Raw genomic sequence first — 27,309 nt, 5'->3', positions numbered from 1 at the left:
GGGAAAGAGGCAGCTTAGTAATTGGGTATCTCAGTAATTTTGATTTGGAGGAGAGAGGGAATAAGGTAAGCCAGGGAAGTTATCCAATTATCAAAAGATGGGGATGGTTAACGCTTTTGCAGTCGCAACCTGTCCTTGGGAGAAACACTTTTTTCTTGGTCTTGTCCCTGGCCTTGTATGTGTAAATCACGGTCTAATTATTAGCAGGGTTTATTTTGTTTTCTCAGTCCCTTACCCGATTGCCCCAGTTTAATTCCTTGTCACCTCTCACCTAGATTGCGTTATTCCGGCTGTACCCTTTATATTGCAAACCAGAGTAATTTACCTAAAACACAAATATGATCACAACAAGCCTCAACTTAAAATCTTGCAACAGTTCTCTGTTCCCTACAGAGCATAATTAAGGCTTCTTGGAATGGCCCTCCTCCACAACCTAGCCCCAGCGGTATTCAAGGAATACCGCTGTATTCCTTGAAACTTTAAAATTGCCCTTTATATTCGATGGCCAAAATTCTCGCGGTCCTGGCAGATCCCACCTTGTTTCACCTCTTAGTGCCTTTGCTCATGCTGGTTTACCTGCAATTCCATTACCACCCTCTACACCTGAGTAAAGGTCGTCTGCCTTCAAAGCAACTCAGGCATCAGAAAGCTCTCCCTGAATCTCCAGGCGGACTATGTTAAGTAATCTTAGTTGCCTGTACCATATTATCTAATCTATGAATTGGTCCTTCTCTGCCTCTAGATTGTAAATTCCTTGGCAGTAGAGGTTGCACCTTTGCAGCCTCGGTAGTAGAGCCAGCAGGTGTGAATGGAAGGGGGCGGCGTATGGAACTTTTGTCTAAGGCGCTTGTCTAAGGCGCTGATAGGTGGAACTATGGAAGGAGCCAGAGCCTCGGACTGGAAAGCAAGGCAAGCAGCGTGTGTGAGAGATGAGGCTTTGTGAATGGACAAGAAAGGGGGAGGTGTGGCTTTAACACCTCACAATGAGGTGGGGAGAGGGAGTGATAACACACTGGGGAAGCGCTACGAGGGAAAAAGTACTTACAAGACGGGTTAGGAGCCCAGAGGATTTTTCGAGGAGACATTTACTTGTGCAGGATTTTGGAAGACGAGCTACCTACCTCCCGTCGTCCGTCTTTGGTCAGCCAAGAGGGAGACAGGATCCAGCCGCTCTAGCCCGAGAGGCCGCGCAGCGACTGCAACTGCGCGCGGCTGCGCACGCCTTCAAGCCCGCCCCTTCCGCCCGACTGTTGCGGGGCGTGGCGGTGCTGGCAAGATGGCGGCGTCCGAGAAAATGATGTTTCCGGAGAAACTAAGGTGAGCTGGGTTGGGGGAGATGAGCTGACAAGAAAAGGGGACGGAGCGGACCGAGGCTGGGTTGAAGGATTTGCAGGCAGAAAGGAAAGGGGAGCTGGGCCAAGCAGATAAGCCACCGCGGCAGCTCGATCCCTTCCCTCGGCGCGCCCCGGACTGTCCGCGGGCATCTGTGGGCTCAGGGAGGCGAGGAGGGGTACAGGTGATGGGATGGAGAAGACCTGCCGTCTGCGCATGGGATGGCGAGGCGATGGTAAAAGCATGCTCTGTAATTAAAACACGGGAAGCAAGGTTTCACTTTCGAGCACCCAAACGAGTTCCTGTCATTGGGCGCGGAGGAGTGGGGAGCTCAGGCACCGTTGCAGGTGCGGCCACTGATGCTGGAGTGTGTTTGTGTCTTGTTTTTCCAGCCACAAAAAGTACAGGGCCGCCCTGAAGAAGGAGAAACGAAAGAAACGTCGGCAGGAACTCGCTCGACTGAGAGACTCAGGTAATGGATTCATCCTGTTTTCTGTGTATGAAACTGCTCCCCCGACTCCCGTCCTGAGGCCCCAGTGTCAGAAGGAAACCAAGTACCGTATCCGAAAAAGAATTGCTGTGGCCACGGCCACTCAAAAAGTTGTGTTAGACCCATGTCAGAAACAATGTTAACGTACTCAAGGGGTGGGGGGGAAGTCACGGTGAATCATCACCCACTGATTACGTGTTAAGTATTTATGAAGTATCTAATATTACAGGTGCAGGCATTACGAATTACGGTAGCTAGCACAGCCTTTGCACATAGTAAGTATTCGGTGAATATTTTTCTTTGTAAAACCAGCAGGAGTCGAGGGTTTTAGACGCTTCGCAAGTTTTTCTTAAATTTCACTGACATGAGAGACCCCTGGTTGACATTATTTAAATATATATGCATAAAATTAGTTGTGGGGCTTCCCTGGTGGCGCAGTGGTTGAGAGTCCGCCTGCCGGGGCAGGGGACGCGGGTTCGTGCCCCTGTCTGGGAGGGTCCCGCGTGCCGCGGAGCGGCTGGGCCCGTGAGCCATGGCCGCTGGGCCTGCGCGTCCGGAGCCTGTGCTCCGCAAAGGGAGAGGCCACAGCAGTGAGAGGCCTGCGTACCACAAAAAAAAAAAAAAAAAAAAAATTAGTTGTGAAACTTACTTGACTTATAAAGCAATATACTTACAAATCACAAAACCAAGTGAAATTATACAATTATACAACCAGTCCCCTGCAGTGGAAGCTCAGAGTCTTAACCACTGGACCACCAGGGACGTCCCCATATCTACATTAATGTAATATTAGGGATGATGGGAAATAGATGCTCACAACGTGAATATGGTACTGAGTGGAGTTTGGAATGCCACTACTACTGTTGCCCTGTGGTTATTTATTACTTTTTTTTCCTATTAAAATACTGTGGAACCTTCATCTGTACTGATGGTGGTGTCATTTGGCCTTCATGGCAGAATCTAACATTTGTATATTAAACCTACCTGTTTAATGAACTTAGTTGTAAAGTTGTATAGTGTAGTTATAAATGCAGATGAAAGCACTGAAATCACGCAGGAGTACTGAGTTATAATGGTTACCATGCACATTAGCCAGAATATGCCTGTTAAATTATCCTAGACAATTCTTGAAGTCCACAGACTCAAGGAATCAGGATTCTCCAGCCTTGAGAAAATAGCCATGGAGGTTTTACTTACCATTGGAGTTACCTTGTAACTGTTTCAGTAGCAATACTTGGGATACTTAGAATGGAAGGGGCAGCGTGTTGCCCTGCAGCCTGTATTAGCATCTCTGTTTTATTCGTTCAAAACTGGCCCACTAGAGGCAGGATAAAGCATCAGGGATAAAAGGAAAAACAGGTTAGGTTGGCGTTATTGATGCCCTTAGTGATTCCCCACCCTCCTTAAAGTTTTCAGCTTCCTTACTTTGTTAACCTGTTTTCTTGTAACATGCCCCCACTTTTTAAAAGTCGTCTTCTTTTTCTTTACATATTTTAAATCCAACATATTCCATTGATTTTTTATTCCCCTTTAACTTTGTAAAGTGCATTTGGAGTGAGCCTCTGTGAATAGGCAGGTGGATGTGTCCTTTGGCAGTTTAGTCAATTGAAGGATGCAGCTCACTGGTCTGCTCGTGATTATATATGGCTAATGGCAGATCCAAGACTAAGCGCTTGTCTCTGGATGGCTGCTCCTGCTTTGGCCTACTCCAACTCACAATTCTTTACTTAGTGGGGCTTCATGAATAGTGTGGTCTACCAAATACTGCTGTGGGTTGTAGCACACGTTGCATGGGCAAACATTACGGAAGGCTAGAATACAGAAGTATTCTGTAAGGATTGCTATAAGAGTGAATTGGCAAGTGATTGGTAGAAATTTCTGGAGTATCAACCTCTCTATTACAGGTAGCCTCTTTAGCCCCCAGTTCTACTTGAAATAATCTGAAACGAGCTACATTATCAGAAATTAAGGTAACATGAAGGATAAAAAGCAAGTTGCAAAATTGTAGCATGATTCCATATACAGTTACATGTATAATACAATTAGATATACACTTGACCGTTAAACAACATGGGTTTTGAACTGCGCAGGTCCACTTATATGTGGATTTTTTTCAATAGTAAACACTATTGTACTACATGGTCTGCAGTTGGTTGAATCCAAGGATGCAGAACCACAGATACAGAGGAATCATGGATGTGGAGAGCCGACTCTAAGTTATACATGGATTTTCAGCTGCGTGGAGGGCCAGTGCCCATTAACCACTGCATTGTTCAAGGGTCAGCTGTATGGTGATTATCTAGGACTGGGTGAGCCTTTGGTTAGACCTATACTTAATATATGTGACAGACAATATCTTTTTCCTTTTAGCCTGAGATCTTCTGTTATATTTCCTTAAGATCACTTCAGTTTTCCTCCTTTTTTTCCCTCAAATTTAAATTCTGAGTAGAAGAGGATATAAATTTTTATTATATTAAAACTTATTTTCCCATATTTTTATTTTATTTTAATTTTTTTGCGGTACATGGGCCTCTCACTGTTGTGGTCTCTCCCATCGCGGAGCACAGGCTCCGGACGTGCAGGCTCAGCGGCCACGGCTCACGGGCCCAGCCGCTCCGCGGCATGTGGGATCTTCCCGGACCGGGGCACGAACCCATGTCCCCTGCATAGCAGGCGGACTCTCAACCACTGCGCCACCAGGGAAGCCCCCATGTTTTTATTTTGAAAATGTTCCAATGTACAGAAAGTTGAAAAAATGGTTCAATAAACATCCATAAACCCTTCGTCTAGATTTGTCAATTGTTAACATTTTGCCTTACTTTCTCTCTATATATAGATAGATCCATATGTACAAATTTTTTCTGAACCCTTTGCATATCAGTTGCATATACATACCCCTTACCCCTAAATACTTCAGCCTGCATCTCTTAAGAATAAGGACCATAATACTAAACAAATAAAGGAACATTAATTCAGTAATATATATACAGGCCATATTTAAACTTCCCCAATTCAAGTTTGATTATTTTGAAAAGCTCAAGCCAGTTGTCTTGTGGAATGCCCTGCATTCTAGATTAGTCTATCTTCTGATTGGCTTCAGGTTACACTCTATAGCAAAATACTACAAAGCTGATGCTGTATAGCTCTCATTGCATACATCAGGGGGCCTCTCATATCAAGTTGTTCCACTCCTAATGATGCAAGTGTGGTCCAAGTGTTGCCAATCAGATGGCTCCATTGTAAAAGATGTTCCTGCCTTTGTAATTAGTACTCGTCTGAGGGCTGATATTTTGAGATAGTGTAAATAAATATCCTCTTCCCAAATAAATATCCTCTTCCTACAGTCGGGTGCAGAAGTGAGGACTTTTCTACTTAAGTCTTTCTACATTTTTTAGTTGCCATTCTTCTATACAGGTGGATGTTCCCTCTCACACCTCACCATCTTTTGGGGTATCACTATGGAACCATCAATAAATGTTTTAAGTTTAATGTGTTATCTACTACCATTATTGTTCTTTTCAGTGTTCACATTGTTCCAATTTGGGCGATTGGGGCCCTTTATTACTAGAAAGTTTTAAAAACAGGTTTGTACCATAATTGTAAAGATGAAAAATTGTATGTAATTTTTTCCCTAAATTATTGACCAAGGTTTTGTAATATACAGATAGTGTACTAAAACATTGACATTCCTTCAGGACTCTCACAGAAGGAGGAGGAGGAGGAGGAGGCAGCGCCGGTTGCTTTTATTGAAGAACGACGAGAAGAAGAGAGGCTGCTGGAGAGAAAGAGGTCAGCACTGATTGAAGCGCTTCCTGCGAACCCACTTATTTTACTTGAATATCCTAAGTCTTCGCTAACTAGGGCAGGTCTTCTTTATACAATCTTATACAAAATAGGTCTTATAAAATACACTGGATAAACTGTTTAAACCGCTAGCTGATGGGCTGAAAAAAGATATTGTCTTTAAAAAAAAACGTATTATTCACTCTTTTTGCTCATTGGTAAATGTTTTTGAAAAAAAATCCAAATAATTAAGAAGTGTAAAAGTATTATTCACTCCTTTTGCTCATTGGTAAATGTTTCTGGAAAAAAATCCAATTAAGAAGTGTAAACAGTGAAGGGGCTTCAGTAAACGCAACACACCAAAGATAGCCCCAGTAAGAAGGTAAGAAAGAAACTGTAGATGTAGTATATATGTATATTTCTATCGTGGGATGATATTTATACCTATTTTTCTATAAATTGCTTTTTTCGCTATATAGGACATTTATTTCAGTGTTGGTGCAGAGATCTGATTCATCCATTTCAATAGCAACACAGTATCTATTGTGTGACTGGCATAATTTATTTTCTATTCATAATTTATAGTTCTCTACTGATGGACATTCGGGTTATTTACTATTAAATAACATTCACTTACCATGTACTATTAATTTACTCTTATTTACTATTAATTTATTATTATTTTACATTCAGACTTTTTACTGTTATAAAAAAGTTGCAGTGAGTATCCGTGATTATAAATCCATGGTAATTGTCCTATTATTTCCTTAGGAAAGTGCCTAGAGGAGAAGTACATGTAAAAGGTAGATAGGCAGGTAGAAAGGGCATCTAGATTGTAGTTTGCAGCCTTTCCAAGAGTGAAGCAAGGTGCCCATCTCTCCACACCTTCACTCACACTAGGCATTATCAGTTCTTAAAACTCCTTTAGTGAAAAGTCATATTTCATTGTTTCAAATGTACATTAAAAAAATTTTTTTTATTAGAGTATAGTTGATTTACAATGTTGTGTTAGTTTCTGCTGTACAGCAAAGTGTATCAGTTATACATATACATATATCCACTCTTTTTTAGATTATTTTCCCATATAGGCCATTACGGAGTATTGAGAAGAGTTCAAATGTATGCTTCTTAATTAGTAGGGTTGAGTATCTTTTTATATGTTATCTATTTGTAGCTTGCTTATTTCTTGCACCTTTCTCTTTTGGGATTCATTTTTTTTTAAGTTTGTTGTGTAAGCAATGTTATTACTTGATTAAGGATATTAATCCTTTATCTGTCCTGTGTGTGATGTATATTTTTCTCATTTGTCATCAGTCCTAACTTGGCTTATGGTGTTACTCACATAATTTGATCTCCATGTCGTCAGTTTCATCATGCTATCTAGCCTTGATGTCTGATTTCAAAAGGCCGCCCCCATCCCAAGATAACAAAAATATTCTGCTCTTTTTCTCTTTTGGTATTTTTCAGGGGGTAGTTTATTTTTTTTTCCCCAGGTGGTACGCAATAATATGAATCTGCTTAATGCTACTCGACTGTACACTTAAATGGTTAAAATGGTAAATTTTATGGTATGTATACTTTGCCACAATAAAAAATAAATAAATAATTTTTTAAAGGAGAAAAAACTTTATAGGTCCTGTCTAGCTATTTAGTGTGTTCACTGGAAATGTTGCTTCTTTTCTTGTAATTAGTTCCTGTTACCCAAATAAGCATATAAATAGGTGGAAATATCAAAATGCTGAAAAAAAAAAAAAAGTAGTAATGATTGGGAACAGGGAGTTGGATTCAGCCAGATCTGCCTTGCAGTCCTGGCCCTGCTACTTACTAGCTGTGTTCAAGTTGCTTAATCTCTCTAAGCTTCAATTTCCTCGCCTTAAATATGGACATAAACAGGGACTTTCCTGGTGGTCTAGTGGTTAGGACTCCACGCTTCCACTGCAGGGGGCATGGGTTCGATCCCTGGTTGGAGAACTAAGATCTCACATGATGCAGCCAAAAAAAAAAAACATCAATCATAGTACCTACAGCATAGAATTGGGGAGATTAAATGAGATTAATGAGGTGGTAAGTGTATAGCGCCTAACGTAGTGTGAGCAGATAGGAGGTGCTGTAATATCTCTGGTTGTTCTTACTACTAGAGATTTCTGTAATGATAAAGATGATATGTAGAGCATGAAATAGGGAAGTCATTTTTCTTGCTTTCCCATTTACTTAGATGCTTCTTTTAAATCACATACACATGTCTTTGTGCTCCCTTGATTTTTGTTTATTCCTATACGAGTTGCATAATACTTTATTGTTGAAAAGCAGGAAACTTATTTGAAAATACTGAATGTCTTTATGTACTACTTAAAAGCAGGTGTATAGTGTCAAAGGTAAACAGAGCCGGACATTAGTTAAAGTGCAGGAACAGACTTTATTCAGTAACTCCTGACAGTAGGGGAAGACCTGAGCTCCATTCTGGTTTGTGCAGAGGCGATTTGGGCATTTAAAAGGGAGAATGAGGAAAGTGAACAGTACCAGGAGTTGATCCCTGTGAAGGTGACCAGGAAGCTGTGTTCGTTAGTGGGCAGTTAGGGAAGTTAGGGCTTTATCCTCCCACAGAGACTGGGAGCCAGAGGCCTCATCCTTCTTAATGACTGCATTTCCCAGCAATGGCTCTCAGGCCCTTGAGAGAGACCCTTATGAGCTGTAAGAGACACATACTCATAATGACAAGCCCTTTTGAGTAATGCTCTAGGAGAGGGAAGGCAGAGGCCTATTATCAGGTGTTGGCCAGAGCAAACAGTCCATTTTCTAGGCAGCATTGTTTTCTCAGGCAGGCATTTTAATGTCTTGGGGGGTGGGAGGTGATGGGGTCATCCTAGGGACACAGCCTTATGCTGCTAAAAGGCATGCTAGAGTTTGCTCAACTCTCTTAGTGCAGGGGGTTGACAGAGTTATGTGCCCAGCGTTCTAGAGTTCTCAGTATTATATCCAAGTTACTAAGTTTTAAAGTTTGTAATATTTTACTTTTTTGTGGTCTTAAATATATATACACTTTGGTTCAGTTTATTTACAATGAATATCTTCCTCAAAAGATTCATGAATCAGAGTTCTGCACACTGAAACATTTACATATACTCTATGAAATACACAGGAACGTTGACACATGCAACATGCCAGTGTCTACTATGGCTAAAAGATGGGTTCCTGGAATCTGTAGTTGGAAATGGAATACTTTTTCTCATCAAGTATTTGAAATTGTGGTTGGGTCCCCAGACTAGACATAAAACCTTATTTAACTGCTAATGTCCCTGAAGTAATATAGAACAATTTCTCATATTTCATTTTCCTTTTACAAATTCAGTGGGGAAATGCAGTCTAGGTTTTAAACACTTAATTGGCTAATAAACTTTTGAAATATAACCCATCTTTAAGTTGGAAACTTGTGGTATTGGATATCTGAGACACCATTTTAAGATAAGATCACTCTTTATAATTGGTCATTTCTAAAAATAAACTAGACACCCACTAATCTGTTTTTGTAACTCTTTGTCATCTTTTCTTATAACCTGTAGCTTTCTTTATTTTAAAGACACGATCACGATGTAGTTCTATTTTTCTTCTCTCAGCAGTTAGGTGCTTGGGGCAAACCACAGGAGTCTCTCAGCTGTAAAGAGTAGCAGTCCAAGGGTTTACAGCAGGAGATGTCAGGTTTTTATCGTGCTGCAATCCTGCGACGGGCACTTTCAAAATGCATAGAACAGGAAGGGTAATACTTCCTGAATGTGAAAAGCTGGATGTTACTCACTTTATTGGCACCTACACATCACTGTGGTCAACCTAAATGGAAAGCTAGAGTGTCATTGTTTTGTGTAAAGATATTACAGATAGGAAATGTAGAAGTGATTTTATACTGTCACCCTCTAGGAGGCTATGCTAAAATGTAGTGCTTTTCCAGTATCACTACTCATCTCTCTATCCTCTTACCTCCACGTAACTGCTTTCTAGAAAATACCTTTCATGATACTTTCATCATTCCCAAAATCCCATTTGCTGTCATATATGTGTGTGGATGTACTTGTAGATCAGTGCCCATTCCTTTTATCTGATCACATTGTTACATCAATAGGCAAAAATTACATGAGGAGTGGTTGCTGCGGGAACAGAAGGCACAAGAAGAATTCAGAATAAAGAAGGAAAAGGAAGAGGCAGCTAGAAAACGGCAGGAAGAGCAAGAGGTATGGTACTAATCAGATAACCAGTTAACCAAAACGACTCTCATTGAGTTACCTACCTTGAACTTTAAAAATCGGATATTATCCATTTTACCAGTGTTAAAGTTTTTCATTTATTTGCCCCATATGTGAAATGTTGTAAAAAAGTGAGTCTGAAAAAAAATTCCCTTTCTTCTTTCTTTTTTCCTCTGTAAAGAGAAAGTTAAAGGAAGAATGGGAAGAACAGCAGAGAAAAGAGAGAGAAGAGGAGCAGCAGAAGCTACAGGAGAAGAAGGAAAGAGAGGTGATTCCCGTCACAGGAGGATAGATGCGCTGCGTATCCTCTTAGTGAGCGGATGGGGCGGGTGACAGGCTTGAAGGATAAGCTATAGGCATGTCAGGTTTGGACTTGGTTTTTCTTTAGAAAGAGTCATGCTTTTAGTTTGGATATATACTAGCGTTTCCTTATGATGCTCTTCTTTGGGTGGATGCTGTGGCAGATGCCTTAAATGAAGGTTTTTCTTCATCTCTGCCTATCTTACTCTCTATACCAGGGATTGGCCAACTTTTTCTGTAAAGAGCCAGAGTAAACATTTTAGGCTTTATGGTCTGTATGGGTCTTTGTTGAAAATGTCCAACTCTGCCAGTGTCCCGTGAAAGCAGCCATAGGTAACACGAAAATGAAGGGTGTGGCCGTGTTCTAATAAAAACCTTATTGTTGTATTGATTAAAAACCGGCAGCTGGCCCCTGCCTTACACTTTGTACCACTCTAGAGCAAATGGTGTTCTTCGGAGGTTTTGCTGTATATGGGTTGCCTTACTTAGAGAATACTATTTTGTATAGTTTCCACCTTTGTTTGATCCATAAGAGACTTCACTGCTTTGGACGTGTCAGCAAGAACTAATAGATTGAAAGAAATCAGACTCAAATATTGAGGGATGAGGAAATATTTTTTGTTATTAAATCTTGACTTCCTTTCTAACTTGTGCTGTAAAGGCAATTGTAGCTAACCTATAGTTGCTCACACAGAAAAAAAGAATCTATAAGGTATATGTATATATATGTCCTCTATATCTTGCAGGATTGTTTTTAAAGATTGCTTTGGTCTATTTTGCTGCTGTTCCTTAACAGTGTATTTATTTCAAAGATATCACAGCTCATCTTTCCTTGACTGATTCATCAGGATGTATCTTTTCTGTGATAATGCTATCTTTGAATAGCATAAAATTGGGTAATCACCAGATTATGGGGAAAAATGCATTTGTTTACATCCTGGTCATGATGGGGTAGAAGCAACCTTTGTTTCTTTTGTCTCAGGCCATCAGTTAATTCCAGTGCAAATTTTAAACACCCTTATTTCAGTACTGCTTTCCAGATGAGGCAAGATCATGCTAAGTTTTTAGGGGGCAGGAAAATTGTTTGGAGCTTGTTATTTTTTTAGTAGAGAATAATAAATTCCCATTTTAACAGTGGAATGTTCTTCAACTGAGGTCTTTCTGGCACCAGATAAAAGCTAACGCTTTTGTTTCAAAGGAAGTCTGGTGAGACCTTAAGGAGAAGTGGGTAAAATGAAGTCGATTCTAAGCATATATAAAGGGATCTGCATTCTTTGTTTCTCTTGTGAGCTAGATGCTTCTCTAGGGGTTGGAGATAGGGCAGCGAAAAAGATCTGTACTCATTGAGTTCGGTTTCTAGATGGCGGAACTGAATATAAGCAAGCAAAAAAGGTCATTTGAAGTGCTCTAAGGTAATGTTAAGTGGTGTAAAGGAATAAAGCATTAGAAAAAAAAAAAGAAAGAAAGCAGAATGTCATGTGACAGAGTGATTGGGGTAGGAAAGTACTTCTTTCGATTGCCTGTCAAGGAAGACTTCTCCAAGGAGAAGCCAACGTGTGACCTGATGCCTGAATGCAGAGATCTCAGAGAGAAGGGCTCCAGGCAGAGGGGGGACGCCCTGAGCGTGGAGCTGAAAGGAGGTCAGGGTGCCTGAATCCTAGAGACCAAAGGAAAGAGCGGCAGGGGTGGGGAGGAAGTCAGGAGGGTAGGCAGGGTCATTCATGTAAGGCCTCCTGGGTGGGAAGGACAAGTTTGGATTTTACCTAAAGTGTCATGGGAAGCCATTAAAGGGTTTTTAATCAGGGATTGACTTCATCTAATTTATATCTTTACCTTTAACAGATCATTCTAACTTTTGTATAAAGAATGGGGGATGGGGGTGGGGAGTGGTGACCAAGGAGGCAAGAGTGGATATATGGTGACCAGTTAGAAGGCTGCTGTTCCAGACAGGACATGATGGTGGTTTGGATGACAGTAGTGCTTAATACAGAGAAGTACAGAGATTTGGGGTGGGTCGCGGCACAGTCAACGGAACTCTAGCTGGTAGGCTGAATGGATGGGGAAGGGAATTCAAGTCATACTTTTAGCTTTTTAGTTTGAGCAGGTCGTCAGATGGCAACACCGTTTACTGAGATGGGCATTTAGATGGGCGAGGGGTAGGCAAGAGTGAGGTTCGTTTTGAGCACGTTAGGTTACTGAGGACCGTTACATGGCCAGGCAGAGTTAATCAAGTAAGCAGCTAGACATATGAGTCTTCTATGTAATGCTTTAAGGAGCTAGGGAAGAGAAGTCTGTCGAACATAATTTAAAACTTATTTAAATGCCAAGGAGGTCAAAATTTACTGGCATATTGCAGGACTGACTTTGCCTTATTGGAAAGTTTGAGATTTTTTATCAATCCCAGTTGCTGCTGTTCGTGTCATAATGTAGCGTCTGTTAAATGTCTGTGATGTTTCAGCTAGCATTGTCTTTTATGATATTCACTAATACCTCATCTTAAAAACTAGAATGTGGAATATATGTTCAAATCTACTAAATACTACTCTTACTGAAATTATTAGAAGGCTATGTTTTGCAATGTGTGCTGTTAAATGTCCTAGTTGAATGAAGATTCTCAGCTGTATGTCTTTTGAAAGCTTTTCAGAAGATCTGTGCTGTAGAAAGCAAATTAGAACCTGAAGCCTTTTGTGTGCATAAGTTTTTTTTAAATTGTGACACATGAGATTCTTAACCAGAGAAACCAGATGTGACTTACCTGACTTTGAGGTTTTCATTAGTCCTATGTTTGCACCATTTGTAGGAAGCTGTGCAGAAGATGCTGGAGCAGGCTGAAAATGAGGTATTTTCAAAACCTTTCATTAAGAATTTGAGACCGATGAACATTTCTTTAAAAACAATATTTCCAATAATGTTAATTTCGTGGTAAGCTACTTAGATCCTGTCTGAATTTGGGAATCACCTGTGTGGCTCTGTGCTTTGTACCGCAGCAACAACAAAATTGAACTGATGAACAAAAGCAAAGATCACCCTGGTGGACTGGACTTGTTTATAGTCCTTAAAGTGTGTGTAACCAGCATCACACACACTTACGCCCAGATGGATGGTTTAACTTGATTCACAGTAACTTAGATTGGTCTCAGGGGGTGGTTCCCTAAGAAGTCCTTCAACCCTTTTAGGAATGGATGGACATTCCTTGGTAACTGCTCCTGGTAGCCATATCGGTGCCTGATGATGGGCAGTGACTGGGAGCCAGGAGAGACATATAGCCCCTGTCTCATGACAATTGTTTGTAGAGTCTAGATTGTGTGATACAACTTGAATGTGTATATTCTTACATGAATCTGTTTTTATTTTTGACCAAAATATTTCAAATACCTTTTAAACATTTACTTCTTCATGGATTTTTAACACCAAGTAAAGTCATGGTTATTTTTAACAGTTGGAAAATGGCACCACATGGCAAAACCCAGAACCACCCATGGAATTAAGAATAATGGAAAAAGATCGAGCTAATTGTCCATTCTACAGTAAAACAGGAGCTTGCAGATTCGGAGATAGGTAACCAGTTTTGCTTTATTGTGTCAGAGTTAAGTGACTCAAAATGTTGAGGTTTTTGAGTTGGCACAGGCTGGAGTTGGAAGTGTTCATAGGCATCTGCTGCATTCTTGCTGCTGCTTCGGTTCCCCCAGCTGAGCATCCCCTGCTCCCTCCACACCCCCATACCTCTTCTCTGGGTGGGCTTCGTCCAGTTCTCTGGCAGGGCTTCCTTTGCATTCCTCCCACAGCTATCTGAAGACCTTTTGCTTTTATTTCCTTCCTGCACTTGTATTAGTCCACATGGGACAACTGGGATGGGGAAATACTCTATTTCAAAAGACTGGAGCAGTCTGGCTTTATTTTTTGAATGGCAAACACTGTACACAAAAGAGGCTTTAAAAACTGGCATACCGGGCTTCCCTGGTGGCGCAGTGGTTAAGAATCTGCCTGCCAATGCAGGGGACGTGGGTTCGTGCCCCGGTCTGGGAAGATCCCACATGCTGCGGAGCGGCTGGGCCTGTGAGCCATGGCCGCTGGGCCTGCGCGTCCAGAGCCTGTGCTCCACAACGGGAGAGGTCACAACAGCGAGAGGCCCGCGTACCGCAAAAAAAAAAAACAAAAACAAAAAACTGGCATGCCCAAAGGAGTATCTGTGAAAGACAGGATCCGAGTGAGTAGAGGAAAATTCTAATACGCGTTCTCAGTCTGCTCTGATTCAGGAACAGACACCAGGTTCAACATCTGGCTTTAGCGGCTGTCAAGGTGGGAAAGTTACTTAAGCCCTCTGTGCCTTAGTTCCCTCACCTGTAAAATGGGGATTAAAAGCAGTACCCCTCTTCTAAGGCAGTTGTGAGTGAATGCAGGGAAAGCAGGGAGAACATGGCAAGCCCATGGCAAGTTCTGAGTGTTTGCTCGTATTTTCATTTTGTTACTGTTGCCCTTATTCTCTGAGACACTCTGGTTCCCTCCCTCTTTTGGATCAATGATTTTAAAACAAGACATTCATGTGGAAAACTAAGTGCTGATGTTTTCATTCATTTAGCAAATATTTAAATACCAACTGTATGCCAGGCAATGGTGAGTTTTATAATTTGGCTTGTTTATGAATGAACAGCTTAAAGTAGATAAATAATTCATAATGGTGAGTAAATCCATCTGAGGCAAAATCTAATTATTACTTTTCATTCTGCAGAAGAAAAGATCTAATTATATCTTAGTGTCCTATTCATCGTAAAAAGGGATATGAATAGGCAAATTCATATGTATTTAATGAGAAACTGTATGTTGTCTCTTATGTTTATTTTATTCATAAAATTATCCATGCTGTTTTATTTCCTTCTTTGAAAATATGAACCTTCTCTAGCTTTCTCTTTTTTAATTTAAGCCTTCACATCATTTTACATTTTTTAAGAACAGTGGTTCTCAACCCTGGATGCACACTAGAATCATTTAGAAAGCTTGAAAAAAATTATATCCTACCTCAAATTGATTAAATCAGAGTTTCTGAGACTTGGGCACCCTAATTTTTGAAATGTGCTCAGGTGTTTCTGATGGGCCCAGGATTGAGAGTTACTAATGTAGGATTTGTGACTCCTCTTATATTTTATAGCTGGGATTGTATATGCCCAGAATATCTGTGAAAGGATTCACAGGATCCGGTCAATAGTGAAAGTCTCCTCTTGAGGAACTGGGAACTAAGGAGGGGAGAAAGACTTTACCCCCCTTCGTATCCTTAGAAGTGTTTCCCAAATGTATGTTTAATTTCATCAAAATAGTAATAATTGGGGCTTCCCTGGTGGTGCAGTGGTTGGGAGTCCGCCTGCTGATGCAGGGGACGCGGGTTCGTGCCCCGGTCCGGGAAGATCCCACACGCGGCGGAGCGGCTAGGCCCGTGAGCCATGGCCGCTGAGCCTGCACGTCCGGAGCCTGTACTCCATGGCGGGAGAGGCCACAACAGTGAGAGGCCCGCATACCGCAAAAAAAAAGAAAAAAAAAGGTATTCAAAAAAAAAAAAAAAAAAAAAAAAAGTAATGATTGGTCTAAAACATCCCCCACCAAAGAAAAAGTGTACAGTGAATTAGCTTTGAAAGACAGTTGAGACTCAACGTGAGTCACCTTTGCATTGGCGGGGGTGGGGTGGGGGTGGGGGATTGAACCAAATTGTATGTAAGGTTTCCCAGCTGCAGGAGTCCTCAATTATGATATGTCTCTAACATTTCCCAAAATGTGAAGACTTGTGGTCATCGGATTCTGGAGTCTTCTGCTGGGCATAAGTGAGAGAAGGGGAGATGTCCTAAGTGGTTTCAGGAAATCAGTTGACAGTACTTATTTGTGAAAAGGGGAATGGACTGTCAGGCTCTCAAAACCCATCCCTGAGAGCCGTTTCAAGGAAATATTGACAGTGGTCAGCTTAGTTTATGAACCTTTCTTAATATAGTCACAGTCATGTGAAATTTCACCATCACAACTGTCAAAAAAAAGTATGAGAGCGATTTGGGTATTTGCATGATTCAATTGATCAGTTGTGAAATAAGATTCCATGAAACCAGCAGTTACAAAATCCAACACCATCCCTTCAAATAAAGATACTGCTCCCCTTTCACAGAGAGCCCCAGTGACTTGCTCCAGATCATACAACTGTTCTTTTCTGTTAAGGTCTGTCACAACATCAAGCACTCCCATAAGCTAAGCATTTTGGTTGCTTTGTTTTCGTAATTAGTACGAGTTTGATTCTAGAACCTTTTTGCACTTGGAGTCACAGCTTTGAGGGGGGTTCAATTTTTATTTATTTTTTGGTCCTAAAAGAACATAATCACTGATGAAAAGTAAAATTTATTAATCAGAGTAGTTATTTATACCTCACTTGTTTCCAGAAGTGATTTAAAGAAGGCTCACAGGGCTTCCCTGGTGGCACAGTGGTTAAGAATCCACCTGCCAATGCAGGGGACACGGGTTCGATCCCTGGCCTGGGAGGGTCCCACATTCCGCGGAGCAACTAAGCCCGCGCGCCACAACTACTGAGCCTGAGCTCTAGAACCCACAAGCCACAACTACTGAGCCCACGTGCCACAACTGCTGAAGCCTGTGCGCCTAGAGCCCGTGCTCCGCAACAAGAGAAGCCACCGCAATGAGAAGCCAGCACACCGCAACAAAGACCCAGCACAGCCATAAATAAATAAATAAATAAATAAATTTATAAAAAATAAAAGAAGGCTCACAATCTACTACACTAAGTTTAATAAAATAAAAGAAATTGAAAGCAAGGAAAGGAGAAGAAAGTGAGTTATTGTGAAGGTACAGTACATTTGGCTTTGGAGTTGTATCCATCCCAGGCAGAAATGAGCTATGTAGTTCTTACCGAAAAGGAAATGAGTGGGATCTCTGGAAAGACAAAGATTTTCCAGGCATCAGAGTCTAAATGTTTCTCCCGTGGAATACTGTATAAAGACATTGAGTAGGAAGGTGGACAGTAACTTTGATAGATGTTTTATTAACAGTTGCATATGTAATTTTCATGAGAATATTTCTCACAAAGACCTTCAGTAAATAATCACAGCCTACCTTTAGCATGTAGCTTGATTCTATAAAGGACAAAGGTAGTGGGTGCCTGGAGTGCTCCCCTGAAAAAAGAAAAAGAGGCATAGTCAGTTAGCTCTACCTGAGGGGGCATTTGGAGACCCATGCCATTTATTGGCTGTCCTTTGGTTAAGGTAATGTCCAACTACATGATTTTGTGGCAGTCTTACTTGATTCAAGGATCTGAGTAAATAGCATGGCCTAAACCAGGAGTCCCCAAACATGGCTAACCTTCAGGACCAGGTGGGGAGTTACTCTGAAAACATGGGTTCCCCACTCTTTGAGGTCTGAACAGATGGTCTAGGGCAGGACCTGAGAAATCTCAGTTCTTCCCAGGTGATTCTGAGAATCACATGGGTTTGGTAGCACAACTTTAGACTGCCTTCCCAAATATCTCTTGTCTTAGCTGACTTTTCAGTAGAGCCTATAGGGCTGGCCTTAAATACACTCAGATTATATGGACTATCTCTAGGCCAAGTGGGATTTTTCCCTAGATGGGGACTTTGGCACTGTTCCAAAACTCACATGTTCATTTGACATCCTGGGTACTAGAGCCAAGTTCATTCAGATATGATAATCCCATGAGAATTTTAACCTTGTTAAATTGGTTTCTCATTTAATTCTGTATGTGCTTCATACTTGTAAAATTCTGGTTCTGCTAACACTGCCAACCAGGTTGAATCCTCGTTCTTTTTTCTGTGGGTATTTGTCCTTGGGAAGATGGATCTTATTAAAAGGTCTCTGACTGAATAATCTAGGAGGGTCCTTTGAAAAATAGAAAATTTCACGTTAATGAACACAGATTGCACATTTCTGAGCTGGGCATGGTGTATGCGGGGCATTCTGTGTGCATTGTCTCACTAGGTGTACAGATGTATGTTACAGACAATGGAAAGTGAGCATGAGTTAAACATTTATTCATTTCAGGGCCATTGTTTTTTTCTAACACCTGCCTTGTTTTTCAACTTTTTTTCTTCCAAAGTTCTGGGGATTTTTTTCTAAAATTCTTGTTTTAACTAATTTTTAAGCTAGAAATTTAATCAGGAAAATTTTGATGATTTGGAATCCTAAACTGCATTTTTTCCCTTCATTTTACTTGAGAAGGAAGTAATTAAGAAAGTAAACTCATATAAAAGATTTTTTAAAAAAATTATTCAGTTACAACCCGGTCCAGTTTAAGCTATGAAAAGAAAATTGTTCTTCACAATGGTTAACCTTCATTAAAGAGAAATTCCTTACATTTAGCACATCATATAACACACAGGCAGTAGACTGTCAATTAGCTCAGATCTCTGGGATCTTCTCTCCCCAGCCATGTGACCTGGGTACGTGTGCTTCTCTAGGCCTCACTTTCTTTCAAAGTGGAGAAAATACTAGCCCTGGCTGTCCTAACAGTTTGCAAGGATCAGAAAAAGAATATAAAAATGCCATGAAAACTATGAAATGTGATCCATTTAGCTGAAACTCTCAGAATACCCTTTTCTCTAAGTGTCGGGTTTGTTGGCGATTGTATGGGACCAGGATTGCACTGTTCTCACCTTGTCCGGAGTCCCATGCTTGGTGTCTTTGTGCCTTTCATCACGGTCCGTCATGCCCATGCGTCTCTTTCCCGGTACTTCCACATGTGTAAGTCTTCCTGAACTTCAGTAAAAGGCGCTGAATGGCATCTGAACTTGGAAATAATTCCCAACCTTACATTTTAATGAGACCCAATATATTGGTCAGTTTTAGAACAGTGTTTTTTTTTTAATGCTGGATACTATTTTTTTTAATAAATTTATTTATTTTTGGCTGCGTTGGGTCTTTGTTGCTGCGTGCGGGCCTTCTCTAGTAGCGGCGAGCGGGGGCTACTCTTTGTTGCGGTGCACGGGCTTCTCATTGCGGTGGCTTCTCTTGTTGCGGAACTCGGGCTCTTGACGTGCAAGCTTCAGTAGTTGTGGCTCGTGGGCTCTAGAGCGCAGGCTCAGTAATTGTGGTGCACGGGCTCAGTTGCTCCACGGCATGTGGGATCTTCCTGGACCAGGGCTCGAACCCATGTCCCCTGCATTGGCAGGTGGATTCTTAACCACTGCACCACCAGGGAAGCCCTTAGAACAGTTTTTTTGTTTTTGTTTTTTTTTTGCTGTATGTGGGCCTCTCACTGTTGTGGCCTCTCCCGTTGCGGAGCACAGGCTCCGGACGCGCAGGCCCAGCGGCCGTGGCTCACGGGCCCAACTGCTCCGTGGCATGTGGGATCTTCCCGGACCAGGGCACGAACCCGTGTCCCCTGCATTGGCAGGAGGACTCTCAACCACTGTGCCACCAGGGAAGCCCTAGAACAGTTTTAAGTGTTGAAATTTAAAGTCTGAATGGGGTTTATCATCTTACAGTTCAGTTGAAACAGCTAAGTTGCTTGAGTGTCTCACAGTTTAAAGCAAGCCTTTTATGTGTAATTTCTCACCATTGGAATGCTGAAGTTTTTCCTTCATACGCAGGTGTTCACGTAAACACAATTTCCCGGCATCAAGTCCTACCCTTCTTATTAAAAGCATGTTTACGACATTTGGGATGGAGCAGTGCAGAAGGGACGACTATGATCCCGACGCAAGTCTGGAGTACAGCGAAGAGGAAACCTACCAGCAGTTCCTGGACTTCTATGACGACGTGCTCCCCGAGTTCAAGAACGTGGGGAAAGTGATACAGTTCAAGGTGGGCACGTGCAGTGTGCATGGAGGACGGGACTAGTTCGCCTCCCTCTGAAGCACCGGATGGGATGGGAAAGCGAGGGCACAGGCTCTCTGCCTGGGTGGGACGTGCGCTATGGTGCAGGGCCTGGCGCCATGTTGGAAGGAAATGTTAATTCTTTCTCTCTCCCTCTCCATCCACCTCATTGCCAGTACGGTAGAGGTACTACTAGAAATCTTAAACAGGTACTAGCATGACATTTCCTGGGTTCTGAGGTTTTGATGGGAAAAGATATTTCATCCATTCGGTACCTTTATGGTCCCATTCTTTTGCAGCCTGTGAATTCTCTGCATAAGGTCCTCTGCAGATAGGTATCCAAGCATTCGCTTAGGGGCTGCGTATGATGCGGAATGCCCTCCCTCCCGTGGTCGGTCTCCCCTAGAGCCGAGGAGAGCAGAGTGTGACAATCCTCTACTTACTCCACCTACCGAGGTGGTTGATTTGTTGTTACTGTATTGTGTTGATGGTGCCTGCTTGCAGCTTCCACCCAAGGTGCATGTTCTTTCTTCTGGAGCTACCCAAGAACATAAACCTTGATTCCTTTTCCTTTTTTATTTTTACTTTGTTTTTATTCACTGAATACTCTCAATACTGAAAATAGTGTTCCCAGAGTCATGGTTTGTGATGCAGCATAGGGGGTAAAAGAAGTGTTCAGATTACAGAGTTATTTTAAAACATTCCTTAAAGCAAGCGTGAAGTCAGGTGTAATGGCTGCTGCTCCTGGTCCCAGTGGTCAAATCCTAACACAGTGAAGCCTCCTGCTGTCTGCGATTTGATCAGATCTGAACCTGAATGATTTTGTTATGTTAGGATGGGGGAAATGGCCCATAATTTGGAAAGAGATAGGAATAAAGCTGTGAATTTTTTCTACTAGTTGGAAATGACAGTGGAAAGTTGGAACAGCCAAGAAACAGAGCAACTGCGGCCCTCGTGAAATTCAAGGCTATCCTTACTACTGATTTCAAGATTTTAAAAAATTCTTTCAAAATGTCTCTTTCCCATTTACCTTTTCTTTCTGTTGCATGCACTTTCCCGTCTTCACAGTACTTCTATGGGCCTGGCTACACACGACTCGGTGCCACGTGAGAAGCACCGCTGAGGAGCTGGTGTGCTGACTAGCCGTGGGCTCTTTGCCTCTTTGTGCCTTTTCCTCATCCCTAAAGGGCGAGGACTGGACTACATCAGTGTTTTCCCGCATGGGGTCCCTACATCATACTGCTTCTGGGAAGTTAGTGCTGGAGCTTTCAACACCTCAGGCTGCTTGATGGAAATCACCCCCATTATCTGCAACAGGCTATACCTACTAACCGTGGGGTTTTTTTTTTCCTTTTGTTGAGAATTCTGTCAGCCAGGCTCATGCTAATCACATTGGCAGTTATAAATGGAAAGCTGTTTAATAAATTTTTAGTAGAAAAATCTCCAAAACATCAAATTCATCATGGAAAATTAATAACGGGTCTTTGGGAACCACTGGCTTAAATGATCTCTAAGGGCCCTGGTGCGGCTGATGTGGCCTCCTGAGGATATGGCCTCCTGAGGCCTTTCAGTCTTCCTTCTCTCTCTCTCTCTCTCTCTCTCTCTCTCTCTCTCTCTCTCTCTTTTTTTGTTTTAAAGATTTCGAGAAGCATGTGGGATCTTAGCTCCCCGACTCCCTGGCTAGGGATCAAACCCGCACCCCCTGCATTGGAAGGCGGAGGGTGAAGTCTTAACCACTGGCCCACCAGGAAAATCCCCAGTCTTCCTTTTTTTTCTTTTTTTTAAATAAATTTATCTATTTATTTATTTTATTTTTGGCTGCGTTGGCCTTTGTTGCTGCATACAGGCTTTCTCTAGTTGCAGTGAGCGGGGGCTACTCTTCGTTGCGGCGCGTGGGCTTCTGTTGCAGTGCTTTCTCTTGTTGCGGAGCATGGGCTCTAGGTGCACGGGCTCAGTAGTTGTGGCTTATGGGCTCTAGAGCACAGGCTCAGTAGTTGTGGCGCACGGGCTTAGTTGCTTCACGGCATGTGGGATCTTCCTGGACCAGGGCTCGAACCCGTGTCCCCTGCCTTGGCAGGCGGATTCTTAACCACTGCGCCACTAGGTAAACCCCCCCAGTCTTCCTTCTAAGGATGGTGTCAGTCAGTACTGTCAGTCAGTACGCATCCTGCCTCTCTTGGGATGCTCTAATAAAAATACTCTGCAACTAAGTTGTAAAATTATATTGACAGATTCATTTTGAAAAGAAATGCTAAACATTAGTATGAATATTTGAGGACTCTTTTTTTTTTTTCTGCGGTACACGGGCCTCTCACTGTTGTGGCCTCTCCCGTTGCGGAGCACAGGCTCCGACGCGCAGGCTCAGCGGCCATGGCTTACGGGCCCAGCCCCTCTGCGGCATGTGGGATCTTCCTGTGTCCCCTGCATCAGCAGGCGGACTCTCAACCACTGTGCCACCAGGGAAGCCCTGAGGACCTTTTTATACCGTTATGTAAAACGAAATCAGATTTGTCATTTTTTAAGACAAATGGTCAGTGTTCACCCTCACTAGTAATGGGAACAGTGCATATTAAAATGAGATGTTATTCATACCCATCGGGAAAAAAATTATGAATTATAATATCAAGCATGGGCGAGGTTGTGTTAATTAGTAAAACCACTTTAGAGAGCAGTTTGTCAGTACCTAGTGAGGTTGAAAGTACATGGAACCTACAAATCAGCATACTACTTCCGGTCATGCACACTAGACAAAGTCCTACCGCCCAGAGAGGCGTTCAGGCATGCTGACTGCATCGCTGTTTGTTGATGAAAAATTGGAAGCACCTTGGATATGCATCATTAGAGGAGTGGATAAATATATTTGATAATTTGATATAGCCAGTATTCAGTAGTTTAAAATGAGTCATTAAGTTTACATGATTACATCTTGAAAAAAGGATGTAAAATAAATATTATTTATATAAAATTTTAAAATGTACAAAGCCATACTGTATATTGTTTATCAGTATATATACGTGTTTCTTAGCATATATGTACATAAATATATGTATACCCATATGTATATAACAGACATACACTTCTTTGTATGTCTGTACATAATATATGTATATATTTTATGGCACACATATGATATATGTGTATATGCCTGTCTTTGTGTATGTATGGCTGTGGGTGTTGTGTCTGTGTAGATAGGGGTGTGTGTGTGTGTGTGTGTGTGTGTGTGTGTGTGTGTTTGGAATGTGAAGGTTACACCCAACCTCAGGATAGTGTTCACCTATGTGATGGAGGAGGGAGAAGAATAGGATGGAAGGGCTTCAACTGGGTCTTTCATGTTTTATGTATTTAAACATTCTCAGTCAAAAATGGAAAATGTTAGTGTTAAATCTGGGTGGTGTATATAGGGGCTGATTTCTAGTCTCTGTATTTTTTTTCTTTTTTTAAAATAGTCTGTATTTTTATGCATGTGTGAAACATTTCATATCTTTGGACAAAACAGAATCAGGATCAACAGAGATCAGGTAATTAGGGCCTGCAACACTACCGTCTGCTGAAGTATGCCTTAAATAGACGTGAGAGTGGTGTAGTATCTTAATTTTGGAATCTTTGATTGATAACAACTTTTGGTAATGTTGGCCTGGACAAAAAATGCGTTTGATGACTGGAGGGCTTCTTTTCCTTAGGTTTTTGCCTTGTTTTGTTTGTTTTTTAATGATGGAATTCTTCATTGCTCCTTAGGTCAGCTGCAACTTGGAACCTCATCTGAGGGGCAATGTGTATGTTCAATATCAATCGTAAGTATTCTAAACATAAACATCTTCACATTTGTCACAATATAGTGTTGTGATTACATTGACATCTGGGATTTTTCCACTGAATATATAGCTTTCATATGCATGGTATTTTTAAAAATGTAAATATTAAGAGCTGACCTAGAAATATGGAAAGGATTAGAAAACTATATATTTGTATTTCATTTTTCGTATACTTAGAGAGTTTTTAATTTTTTGCAATGTAGTTAATTTTTTACTTATATAATTTTAAAATTAAAACACAAACTGAAAAGGGATAACTGGAATAGAGAACCCCAAATAAAAGCTCCAAATAATTTCAGTGTGCATTTGGCCCGCTAAGAGAGCAAGCAGTTAGTGTGTTGTTTCTGCTCGTCTTGCTGTTTGCCTGTGCTGCCATGGCTAATGGGATAAATTAACCATTGTATTGAATAATAGGAAGGACAGTGATCTGAGCTGAGAAGGAACAGGCAGTGACAATGGAAAACACTTCTGCATTTTTAATGGTCCAGTCTTTTGGTTTAAGAAGCTTTGACTCAAGTAGATTTCCTTGCATCAAAACCTCTGGGAGGGTTAGTAAAAAAACTAAAAAACAAAACGGTTCCTGAATAAGGTGAGCTTCAGGACCTTGAATGCTGTAATAAGGACTCCCTAGGTAGCACAAAAGCAGTGAACTACGTGGTCCTACAGTAAACAAATACAAGGGTTAATTAACAGTAGGGTTAATCTGCATATTAGAAAGTTACTCTAAAGTGCATCCTTTAATTTGTGGTTTAAAGGGAAGAAGAATGCCAAGCAGCCCTTTCTCTGTTTAATGGACGGTGGTACGCAGGAAGACAGCTTCAGTGCGAATTCTGCCCAGTGACCCGATGGAAAATGGCAATTTGTGGTAAAATACAACATGACTTTTTTCCCCACTGTTCCACTGTCATATAAAGGAATAGTTTTAGGAAAAAAACCAACCTTTTAAAGGTGTGAAGCATAGCTTTTACCTCACCTGGTAGATGAGCAGAGATCATTATATAAAGTACATCACAGTTTAGACCTGTAACGGACCTTGTGGGTCGCTTTATGGATGAGGTGACTGGGGTCACAATGTATAGGTGACAGAGTCCGTGCTCGAAGTCCTGGGCTCTGCAGGAAGCCTGAGAAGTTGTGTCTATCAGGGACGCCGTCTCCTGATTGCAGTCTCAGAAGTGTTTTCTATTCATTGGCTCCTCACTTGAGCTGGGTTTTTTCCCATCTTTATCCCTAATGAACCTTCTGTCATCTTTGCCACCGAAAACATTACCTATGACACTTCCTACCTTATTGAAATACAAGCTTTTGTGTTGTAAAGATTGATTATAGCTGTAGAACCTGGTCAGGGCACATTCAGTCCGGCTGACTCATCAGACAGTGGCTGCCAAGTCAGGAAATGAGTCAGTCCTTTGAGTAGCTGGCAGTTTTGAAGGGCTCATTCTGTTTTGATTTCTATCAGATGGGCTTCGCCGAACCATTTCTTGTTGAAGTGCTCCGGGAGCTACGAGAGGAGCTGCCCATGCCTTACGGGACCACTTCCCTTACCCTTTGCGTTGCTTTGCTTTATACTCGCCTGCTTAAAACCTCTTATTTCAAAATCTATAATTTATAAAGTCTGAATCTTTGGCAACCCGGTCTTAATGGATGCTCTCACTTAAAAACCATTTATTTGAAGGGAGAAAAAAAAGGAATTTAGAATTCCTTGCTTTGGCAAACCAGAAGAACCTTATGCCTGATTTAAAGACTGGGGTGCTGAAAGAGATGGGTCTGTTTTCTCCATTTCAGTGAGGTGCTTCTGAGTGTGACTTTGACTCCCCCGAAGCAGGAGACTATTTATTTCACTTGTTATTTTTTTAAATAACAGCTTTATTTTTTCCTAGTAACTAATGAGCATTTTGTCGTGTCCTTATTATTGGATTATTGGCCACTGTATATCATCTTTGGACAGATGTCTGTTCAGATGCTTTGCCCATTTTTCATTAGGTTATATGTCTTATTGAGTTGTAAGACTTCTTGATATATTCTACAGACAGGTCTCTTATCGCAGATATGATTTGCAAGTATTTTCTCCCATTATGTGGGTTGTCTTTTCACGCTGATGTTGTCCTCTGAAGCACAAAAATTTTTAATTTTGAGGAAGTCCAATTTTTCTATTTTTTTTCTTTTTTTGCTTGTGCTTTTGGTGTCATATCTAAGAATCCATCCATTGCTTAGCCCGTGTCACGAAGATTTACTTGTATGTTTTCCTCAAAGAGTTTTACAGTTTCATAGCTTACGTTTAGGCCTCTGATCCATTTTGACTGACTTTTTGTATATAGTGTGTGGTATGGAGGTATTTCACTTTTAACTCTTTTACATATTTAGGGAATTCACCGCGTTTAAAAAAGTTTGAAAATCCCCAAAAGATCTCTAAATTGTTCAAGTAGATTTCACCTTTGACAAAAATCTTCCATGTTAAAAGCACCTGGTAAATTTAAAGCATTAGGCCAGTGTTTATCATCTTCTTGAAGTGTAAGAAAATACAGGATCTTCTACTTATGATAGGCTCTTTCTTTTGGTCAGTGGTTTGGTCCTCCCACCACCGTGCCCTCAAAGCATGTTGCCAGGGGGACTCCCAGGGCTGGTTCTTCACTGTTAATTCGGGATCTACATTGTCAGTCAGCAGGATGGTAAAAGCCTAGAAAAAATAATGTGGTCGCCATTGGTTTGGTTGGACTCCACACCATAATCCAGTAGGGGAACAGGGCATTCTGGTTAATTAAAAGGTCTTATCTGTTACTTTTCACAGTGCCCTTTGTTAGAGCATTGAATATTTTTGAAATTCGGGGAACCAAACTATGACATCAGTGTACATAAGGAGAAAATAGTCGTATCACAAGCAAACATCAGAAATGTACCTTCTGAAAAGGATGAAGTGCCAGCAGTAAATGCCATTTCCTCACTGTGCCCCTGCAGGTTTATTTGAAATACAGCAGTGTCCAAGAGGGAAACACTGCAACTTTCTTCACGTGTTCAGAAATCCCAACAATGAATTTTGGGAAGCGAATCGAGACATGTACCTGTCTCCGGATCGGACTGGCTCCTGCTTCAGTAAGAACTCAGAGAGGAGAGAGCGGCCTGGCCGCCACGACGACTACTACAGTAGGCCGCGGAGGAGGAGGAGCCCCGGGCCGGCCCACTCCTACAAGAGGAACGGGGAGGCCGAGAGGAGGAGGAGGAGGAGCCACGGGCGCAAGAAATCCCACAAGCACACGTCGAAAAGCCGGGAGAGGCACAGTTCCCGAAGCAGAGGAAGAAAAAGGGGCCGCAGCCGTGGCCGGGGCAGCCGCAGCCGCCGCCGCCGCAGCCGCAGCTGCAGCCGGAGCTCCTCCAGGTCCAGGAGCCGCGGCAGGAGGACGTCGGGGAGCCGAGACTGAACTCTGCACAGCCCCAAATCCAAATAAACTTACCATGTCCTTCAGTGATTGTACACCCTTTATTATGGCGGCTGCATAGTTGGATAGAGGGCTCTCAGCTCACGTGGGTTAGCAAGTCTGGCAAAAGACTA

The 27,309-nt window shown here is 41.8% G+C and overlaps 1 protein-coding gene across 1 annotated transcript; it reads left to right on the top strand.

The window, feature by feature from the left end:
* The first annotated feature begins 1,276 nt into the window (after positions 1-1,276).
* ZRSR2 (zinc finger CCCH-type, RNA binding motif and serine/arginine rich 2) lies at positions 1,277-27,205 on the top strand. The gene is given in 11 exon segments (XM_007466336.1): positions 1,277-1,317; positions 1,725-1,804; positions 5,518-5,611; positions 9,720-9,828; positions 10,022-10,108; positions 12,941-12,979; positions 13,580-13,698; positions 19,728-19,941; positions 23,689-23,744; positions 24,521-24,630; positions 26,718-27,205. Coding segments are annotated over 11 exon segments (1,437 nt in total).
* Positions 27,206-27,309: the final 104 nt, after the last annotated feature.

This window comes from Lipotes vexillifer, unplaced genomic scaffold, assembly GCF_000442215.2.
Source record: "Lipotes vexillifer unplaced genomic scaffold, Lipotes_vexillifer_v1.1 scaffold169, whole genome shotgun sequence".
Taxonomy (NCBI): Eukaryota; Metazoa; Chordata; class Mammalia; order Artiodactyla; family Lipotidae; genus Lipotes; species Lipotes vexillifer.
This window is presented reverse-complemented; position numbering and strand designations above follow the sequence as displayed.